This window comes from Scylla paramamosain, chromosome 17 (assembly GCF_035594125.1).
Source record: "Scylla paramamosain isolate STU-SP2022 chromosome 17, ASM3559412v1, whole genome shotgun sequence".
NCBI classification, from domain to species: Eukaryota; Metazoa; Arthropoda; class Malacostraca; order Decapoda; family Portunidae; genus Scylla; species Scylla paramamosain.
In genome coordinates, this window is record NC_087167.1 from 18,542,501 (window position 1) to 18,551,573 (window position 9,073).

General features: G+C 46.1%; 1 protein-coding gene across 3 annotated transcripts in view; it reads left to right on the forward strand.

The window, feature by feature from the left end:
- Positions 1-8,746, forward strand: part of LOC135108566 (RING finger protein 207-like) — a 114,185-nt gene extending 105,439 nt beyond the window's left edge. For 2 of the 3 annotated variants that reach the window (XM_064019700.1, XM_064019701.1), the window contains 6 exons: positions 1,205-1,423; positions 4,742-4,828; positions 5,228-5,429; positions 5,565-5,790; positions 5,957-6,113; positions 6,629-8,746. In XM_064019700.1, the coding sequence (XP_063875770.1) occupies positions 1,205-1,423; positions 4,742-4,828; positions 5,228-5,407 (486 nt within the window). In that variant the 3' untranslated portion in view covers positions 5,408-5,429; positions 5,565-5,790; positions 5,957-6,113; positions 6,629-8,746. The remainder of the gene's footprint in view (positions 1-1,204; positions 1,424-4,741; positions 4,829-5,227; positions 5,430-5,564; positions 5,791-5,956; positions 6,114-6,628) is intronic. The other variant, XM_064019702.1, reaches the window with a different exon arrangement.
- The last annotated feature ends 327 nt before the right edge of the window (positions 8,747-9,073 follow it).

Consider the following 9,073-nt stretch of genomic DNA (forward strand, 5'->3'; position numbering starts at 1 on the left):
TCTCTCTCCTCCTCCTCTCCTCTCTCTCTCTCTCTCTTCTCTCTCTCTCTCTCTCTCTCTCTCTCTCTCTCTCTCTCTCTCTCTGTTTCAACAGCCAATCTTATTCACAAACTTGTAACAGTTCATGAATAAAAGCAATCAGTAATTTTCATAACAGCTGTCTCCAGCTTCTCCCCCCCTTACCCTCACCCCCTCAAACAAGCTTGGACGACTGTGGTGAATCTTTTTTTTTTTTTTTGTGAAGAAAGAAAATGTGAAATATGGCTTTTCAATAGTGAAAAATTGAAGATAAAAGAAACTGCCGCTTTTTTGGGGGAAAATTTCCTATTGTATATAAAAAACGAAAAACAGACACTAACGTTACCTAACCGGGGCTTTGTCCCCCTGGACCCACGACTTAGGCACTTACCCAATCCTACTCAGCCTAACCTAACTAACCGACAAATTTAACCTTTTCATATACATACTTACAACGCCTGTTACGCCCCAGACAATGGACAAACTGCGGTAATAAATAGCCGTATGAACGCAAATTCTTTCCTGACGATTTGTTGAATAGTCAGAAAAATGTAACTTTGCGGTAAAATTCCAGTAATACTATTCGTACTTATTTCTACTCGGTCACGATAGCAGCCATGTTCAGACTGAGGTTTTATCTTCTACTTGAAGTGCTTCCCTCCTATCTACAGGGTAACGTGCTGTCTTGGCAATGGCCGAGAAATACAGAGGTTATTCATTATTAACGGAAAAAGAACGTGACGTCACACGTCACAGCACGTCATGGACTGCGGAGCATGCGCATTAGTACCTTGCCTGTAAACAAACACATGAACTAACATAGTTTAGGGTCAGCTGACAGAGTAGTGCAGAGCTAACTGGACTTTGAAAAACTCCAAGACGAAACACATTCTCGGAGCTATTACGTACTCGTCAGACTCGTCCCCTAGAGACTTTTAACCTTTACGGCAAGGCCACAGTGTGTCCTACATGATATGTAAGTTTTGTTAGTGTACATGACATGAAGTTATTGTAAAGAATAACCAAGCACTCAGTCAATCAATCAATCAGTCCCAAACCTCTCTCTCTCTCTCTCTCTCTCTCTCTCCTCTCTCTCTCTCTCTCTCTCTGTGTGAGTGTGTGTGAGTGTGTGTGTGTCACTCACTCTCTCACTCTCTCTGACTTACCCACCAACTCTCTCCGTCAGAGCCGCGGCCTGGACCGTATCGAGACAGATTCCGAGCAGGAGACTTCACTCATCAGCCTGCAGGAGATGGCGCAGTCGGGCGGGGTCTGTGGTGTCCCGCCTCTCCCGGGACCTCGCCGCCGCCAAGGCCGTGCTGGCGGACTCCTTCCTCTCGCTGGGCAAGCTGCACCGCTCCCAGGACGATCTGGACGCCATCGATATCAAGTCCACGGCCAGCGGGTACTGTGGAGGGAGGTCTGGGGGGAAATGCGGATGTCTGTTTTAATTGTACTGTGGTTCTATTCTTTGCTCTGCTCTACTCTGCTCTCTTCTCCGTTTTCTTTAATATTTCTGTTCCGTTTTCCCTTCAATGTTGACTGTGGAGGGAGGTCTAGGCTGGCGGGTGGGTTGTCTAAACTATGTACTGTGTGTGGTATTCTTCCCTCTCCTCTGCTCTCTGTTCTACTTTTTTTCCTCATCTGTTTTCCTTATTCTTTTTCATTTACTGTTTTTCTGAATTATTCTCTTCTTGATTAGTGATTGTATTTTTTTCAGTTCCTTTTCTTTTTCTTTCTATTTTTACTAGTTTATCATAGGTTTTGTTTGTTCGTTTCTTGCCTTCTTTTCTATTCCATTTTTTCGCATTCCTTTTCTGGTTTCGCTTATTTTATTATGATTTTTCACCTTCTTTGTGCTCTTATCTATTTCATTCTAGGTCATTTATTATTTCTCGCGCCCTGATCTGTTTCCCCCTCTGGTTTCTTTCCGTTTTTCTACCTTTTTTTTTCCGTTTTACTTTTGATGTTTTTTTTTTTTTTAACTGTATTCTATTTTTTTTTTTCTTTTTCGCTTCTTCTTTTTCTCTTGTTTTTTCGTCTTCCTTTTCTGCATTGTTTTATTTCTTTTTCGCCTCTTTCCGATTTTTTTATTATTTTTGTTTATGTTTTTCATTTATCATTATTATTACATATTTTGTCATATATGTTATGGTATATTATTATAAATTATTTTATCTTTTTTCTTTTATTTCATTTTTTTTTAATCCTTTCCTGTTTCCCTCTATTTTATCCCAAGTCTTTTCTGCCTCTTTTTTTTTTTTTTTTTTTGCTTTTTTTTCTTTTCGTTTTCATTTTTTTCTAATGTTTTCCTCAGTTATCTTTTTTTTTTATCTCTCTCTCTCTCTCTCTCTCTCTCTCTCTCTCTCTCTCTCTCTCTCTCTCTCCTCTCTCTCTCTCTCTCTCTCTCTCTCTCTCTCAAGGCAGTACAGGTTTTCCTAAATTGTCTTCTGTCTCCACTGTTTTATTCACATTTTCCACCTTTCCCAATTGGTATTTCAACTCCACTTCCTTCACGCATTTTCTCCACTCCTCTACCTTCTTCCTCTTCCTGCTCCCCTTCCATCTCCTGCATCCCAGTTACTCTTTTCTGTGACCTCACATCATCCGCTCTCTTTCTCCTAACATTATTATTTTCCTCTAATTCTCATTTACATTAATTCTTCGGTATCATTTTAGTCTTTCACCAGTCTCAACTTGGCTTTTCTTATCCTTCTCATCAGATGGAGCTTCTCATTCTGAATAATTTGAAACCCTTATAAACCAATGAAAATTGTTTATAATGCTGACAGCCAATGATAAAGATTTACCTTTTTTTTTCTTTTTTGGAGAAGCAAGCAAGCGTGACAACGCTCGGATGTGACACCCACGCGCGTGATGGATTTATCCTTGCCAGTTATGTTAAATTAGGCAAGGTTAGGTTAGTTTGATTAGGTTAAATTATTTTAGTTAGGTTAAGTTAATTTGACTTGGTTAAGTTAGATTTGTTTGGTTAAGTTGGGTTAGTTTGATTAGATTAATTTAGTTAGGTTAGTATGATTAGGTTACATTAGGTTAAGTTATTTTCGTTAAGTTGGGTTAGGTGTTGGTGTGTGACAGCCGGCTGGCGGCCACGAGCGAGCGGCGGCTAGTCCTCACGGGGCAAACATTGCAAATAAGTGTTACTGTTCTTCTCTTCTTCTTTCGGCTGCTCCCATTTAGGGGTCGCCACAGCGGATCACTCTTTTCCAATGCGCTCGATCTTCTGCGCCTTCCTCTGTCACACCCACGCATGTCTCCCTTCACAGCATCCATAAACCTTCTCTTTGGTCTCCCTCTCTTCCTCCTGCCAGGTAGATCCATGTCCAGCATCCTCCTCCCCACATACCCCTCGTCACTCCTCCTGACATGTCCAAACCACCTCAGCCTAACCTCCCTTGTTTTGTCCCCAAACCGACGTACGTGTGTTGTTCCTCTGATGTAATCATTTCTGATTTTATCCATCCTCGTCACTCCAAGAGCAAATCGCAACATCTTCAATTCCGATACTTTCAACTCCGCTTCCTGCTTTTTCGTTAGTGGTACTGCTTCCATACCGTACAGCATGGCGGGTCTCACTACTGCTTGTTCTTGCGGAAATCAAAGGGAAAGATTTATAAAACAGTAGTGAGACCCGCCATGCTGTACGGTATGGAAGCAGTACCACTAACGGAAAAAGCAGGAAGCGGAGTTGGAAGTATCGGAATTGAAGATGTTGCGATTTGCTCTTGGAGTGACGAGGATGGATAAAATCAGAAATGATTACATCAGAGGAACAACACACGTACGTCGGTTGTGTTACTTATTTGTGAGGACGAATTTTTTTTTTTTTTTTTTTTTGTAGATTTCGGTCTGTTTTGTATTAGACTGTTTTTCGTTTTTATCGTAAATCATTAGTTTCGGAGGGGATTGGGAGTCGAGAGGAGTAAAACATAAAACTATAATTTGCGGAAAAAAAAATGCAGATTTGTTAAAAAGGCCGAGAATTACCAGTAAAAAATAGTTTCGTCCGGAATCGTGAGAATAGTGAGTGAAATTTTACCTATTTTTCTTCATTCTCCTCCTCCTCCATCACCACCACGACACTCCACCAGTATTCTTCCGCCACCATCACCACCATCGTCATCACCATTACTGTCAAAACTTCCTTCCTTCGTCTCCACATTCCATTAATCTCCCTTCAGCACCAGCACCGCCATTAACGCCACCACCACTACACCTAGCCATTAACCTCCTTCTTCCATCACCATCATCATCATCATCATCACCTTCACCATCACCACCACCAGCATCACCATTACTCCCCTCTCCTTTCTTATATGTTTTACCCTTCCTTCTCCTCATTCTTCTAGTAATCATCAGTATCACTCACCTCTCTCTCTCTCTCTCTCTCTCTCTCTCTCTCTCTCTCTCTCTCTCTCTCTCTCTCTCTCTCTCTCTCTCTCTCTCTCTCTCTCATAAATGAAGTTGTTTTCAGAATGTTGCTCATTTACTCAACATTTGATAAAGTGAATTGATTTGCTTCTTCCACACCAAGGAAAAGTAATATTGATCGTGTGTGTGTGTGTGTGTGTGTGTGTGTGTGTGTGTGTATCTTTGTTGTTGTTGTGTGTGTGTGTGTGTGTGTGTGTGTGTGTGTGTGTGTGTGTGTGAGCTTGGCGGCACAGCTGGGTGAGGTGGAAGGTAACGCGTGTTGGTGGTGCAGCAGCGGCGGGGGCTCGTGCGAGGGGTCGCCGGCGCGGAGCAGCACCGCGGAGGCGGGGGCCAGCCGCTCCAGCACGCCGGAGACACGGTAGGTGCCAAGCCTGCCGGGTAGTCGTGCTCGCCTCCCGACCCCTGTCCCACCGCCACTGTCCCGCTGGTGCACATGGACGGGCCGGCCGCCGCCGCCGCCGCCACGTACAGTACGTCCCAGTAGTTGTTGTCGTAGTGTCGCTGCTCACCACCACCACAACCACCACCACGTTGCTCACGTGCCCCCCGCGAGTGTGCCCCCCCCACGCCCCCCACTGCCACGCTGCCGCCACGCTCATTGTTGCTCGTACGGTGTAGCACCATGCCCCTCCCTCCCTCCACCCCGGCTGTGCTGTCCGTCGCGCCTCACGCCTGCTCACGTCACTGTAGCATTGATGTGTCTGGTGGCGGGGATTGGGGCTCCCTGCTGTTCTTCACTGATGGCTGACCCGTGCAGGTCCCCGGGCAGTCCGGCGAGGGCTTGCGTGGATCGCCGCAGCCAGAGCCTGGCGGGCCACTACAGCAGCCGCCGGCTGGCCCACAACGGACGGGCGGGCAAGGTGGCGGCGCTGAGGCCAACGCTCAGCCTGGAGGCGGCGGCGCCCACCATCCAACCTTTGCCGCGGGTGTACCTTGACCTGAGCATCGAGGGCATCCAGGTGAGTGCTGCACGGACAAAGGCTTAGCATAAACAGGCGGGGAGTTCAGCCTGTGTGTGTCTGTGTGTGTGTGTGTGTCAAGGTGAGACTGTGTTGCGTCCCTCGCACCCAAGTGACGGCCGCGTCTTACCACAGCAAACAGCGCGGGTGGTGATTGAGCTGCGGCCCGACAGGGCGCCCAGGCTGTGCGAGAACTTCACGCTGCTGTGCACGGGTGCGCGGGGCTTCGGGTACCGCGGCAGTCAGGTGTTCCGCTGCCTGCCGGGCTGGTGGCTGCAGGGCGGCGACTTCCAGAACAACGACGGCGAGGGCGGCAGGGCGGCGCTGGGCGACGAGGAGCTCATCAGCGCCGAAACCACGGGTGAGGCCCGCCCTTCCCTACAGCAGGACACCCGCCCTGCCACACACCCACACCTTCCATACACACACGATTACACACACCTTTCTGCCTTCCTTTTTCCTCTCCTCGACCTCACCACACATCCCTTCTTCCCTCCCTGCGCCCCTCACGCCCCCGTTCCCCGCAGACTTGGAGCCACGGCCCGGGGCGGTGGAGATGCTGTGTATGTCCACCAATGAGCAGGGGCGGCTGATGGTGGGGTCGCAGTTCTTCATCCACGTCAAGAAGTACAGCTACACTCACGTCTTCGGTTACGTAATCGACGGCCTCGACCTCGTGGACAAGTAAGTCAGACCGAGACATGGACAAGACTGACGAATGGATGGACAGACAGGGTGACTGATGGGCTGACTGACCGACAAATACACAAACAGACACAGACAGGCAGGCGAAAAGATGGACAGGCAGAAAAGACAGACGGACCCAAAGATAAGTTCACAGACAGGCTGACAAATGAACAGACACAGACTGATTGAATGACTAGTTGAAAAACTGACATCAGAGAGAGAGAGAGAGAGAGAGAGAGAGAGAGAGAGAGAGAGAGAGAGAGAGAGAGAGAGAGAGAGAGAGAGAGAGAGCCAATAATCATCCTTCACGTAGTTAATTGAATTTCTGAGAACTATTACACCCAGCCACTTTCACACCACCATCACCACCACAACCGCCACCACCATCACAGCCATCATAACCACGACCACAACCCAAGAAAAAAATCATTCCTTTTTCACCACCATTAGCACACACACCACCACCAACACCACCACCACTACCACCACTACTACTGTTGCTACTCCTTCAGGATGACGCAGCTTGGGGACTCGGCGCACGTGTACCGTCCCTCAAAGACCATCACAATAGCTGACAGTGGGCTGCTGGCTGCTTAGGGGACGGTTCCACGCCGCCACCACCATCACCGCCGCCACCACCACCACCATCACCACCACAACCACCACCACCAATAACCTTGTCTCCTCCTCGTCCCCTTTCCTCTTGGCCTTGGTCCTTTTCCTCCTCCTCTTCCTCTTTCTCCTCCTCCTCTGTTAAATCAAGACTACTTACACATATATTTCCCTATATTTTGTCCCTTTTCTTTTTTTTTTTTTCTTTTTTTCTTTCTCTTCTCCTCCTCCTCCTCCTCCTCCTCCTCTTCCTCCTCCTTTTTCCTTCCTTTTCCTTCGATGTTCCTTCCTCCTCATCCTCCTCTTGTTCCACTTCCTCCTCCTCGTTTCCTTCTCTCGTCACTCACTATCTAAAGAATATATGTTTTTCTTTTTTCCTCCTTCATAAAACTACTTCCTATTCTTTCCTTTAACACGAAATCTTCCTTCTTATATTTTTCCTTTACTTTTATTTTCCTTTAAATAGAAACTTCTCGCTATTTTTTTCTCTTCATTTTTCATTTTTCTTTTAATTTCCTTCGTTCTTTGTTTTTCCCTTTTCCTTACCCAATGAAAAATATCAAACGAGGAAATCGTTTAAATAATATTTTTTTCCTTTCTTTCTTCATTTATTGATCCCTATTTTTTTCTTCCTTCCTTCATTTATTCTTGCCTCTTCCTTTTCTTCTACAAATACAATTACCTCCTCCTTCTTCTCCTCCTCCTCCATCCTTCGCCACCCCGTCACATGAATTCCCGTCCCATCCTGTCGTGCCCCATCTCATCTGCCCCACCCAGCACCCACCTGCCCCTCCCTCCACTCCCCCCCTCCCTTTCCTGTAGGAGTGACATAATTTTTTCTTTTCCTTCCTGGAGCGTCTGCAGTACTGTGGCTTAATGCACTCCTTCCTTCCTTCTTTCCTTCCATCTTCGTTTTCTATTTTCATCCATCCCTTTCTCTCTTTTCCTCTATCTTTCCCTTTTTTTTCTTTTTTTTTTCATTAATTATGCACTCCCTTCCTTCCTTCCTTAATTTTTCTCTCTCCTTTCGTCTATCCTTCAAGTCTATCTTTTTTTTTTTTTTTCCTAATCCCTCTTCTGTTCTCTTCCTTCATCTACTTTCCCCTCTTTCCCTTTATCTATTCCTTCTTTTCTTGTTTGATTTTTTCTTGGTTTTCCTTTTTTCTTACTAACCTTCATTATCTCCTTTCTTACTTTTCATATGTCCGTCTATCTTTTCCTTCCTTCATCCTTCCATCCCTCTCCCTCCTTTCCTTTCCTTCCTTCCTTCCTTCATTCATTCCTTCCTTGTTCTTATTTTCCGTTCCCGTTTGTTCATTACTCTTTCTCCTTCTATTCCTTCATCCCACCAACCTTTTTCCTTTCCTTCCCTTCCATCCTTCATTTCTCGTTCCTTTCCCTCTTTTTATTTTCCTTCATCACCACTAAATTACTCCTTCCTTTCTTCGTTTGTTTCTCCGTCTTCCCTTCCTATCTTCTCACTCTCCCTCCCTCTCTCCCTCCTTCTCCTCCTCATCTCCTGAGGAATCACTTCACTTCCTTCTCCATTACATCTTTTAATAGACGCTGTTTGGCAATCAGTCCTTCTGTTTATTTTCCTTCCTCCTCCTCCTCCTCCTCCTCTTCCTCCTCCTCCTCCTCCTCCTCCTCCTCCTCCTCCTCCCTCTCTTCGTCGGTTAAGTATATAGTTAAAACATTACGGAATATTATAAAACTAGAGAGATTATTGACACAGATACAATATTTATCATGAAACTGACTAGAAGAAAGAAAACCCATATAGTATTTTTCATATATATTTTTAAGGGTTAATCAGTTTCCTCTTGTTTACCTCCTCCTCCTCCTCATCCTCCTCCTCCTCCTCCTCCTATTCCTCCTCCTCCTCCTCCTCCTATTCCTCCTCCTCCTCCTCCTCCCCGTTGTTGTTCGTGTCTAGCTAATAAAAAAAAAAGATGAATAAATAGTAAAAACAAAACAAAAAAAATAAATAAATAAACATTCTTAGTAGGAAAGAATTAAAACATGTACTTTTAAACTTAAACCCGGGATCCTGACACCTTATTACCCCCTGTTACCCACACCACGACCCACAACACACCCCGAACACGCCCACGCATCCCCAAAACCCCCAAAATCCCCAAACGCACCCTCCTTTTGGCGTCACCTCCTCCGCCCGTCGCCTCCCTTCCCACAGGGTCAAAATGAACGGCCCCGCGCTCACCTAGGTCGCTGAAGTAGCGCTTAGTAATGCCATAGTAACGGGGACTCGAGCTGCTGCTGCCGCTACTGGTAGTGATGCTGTTGTTATTGTTACTTGTCCACTTCGCCGTGCTTCTCTCGCCCAT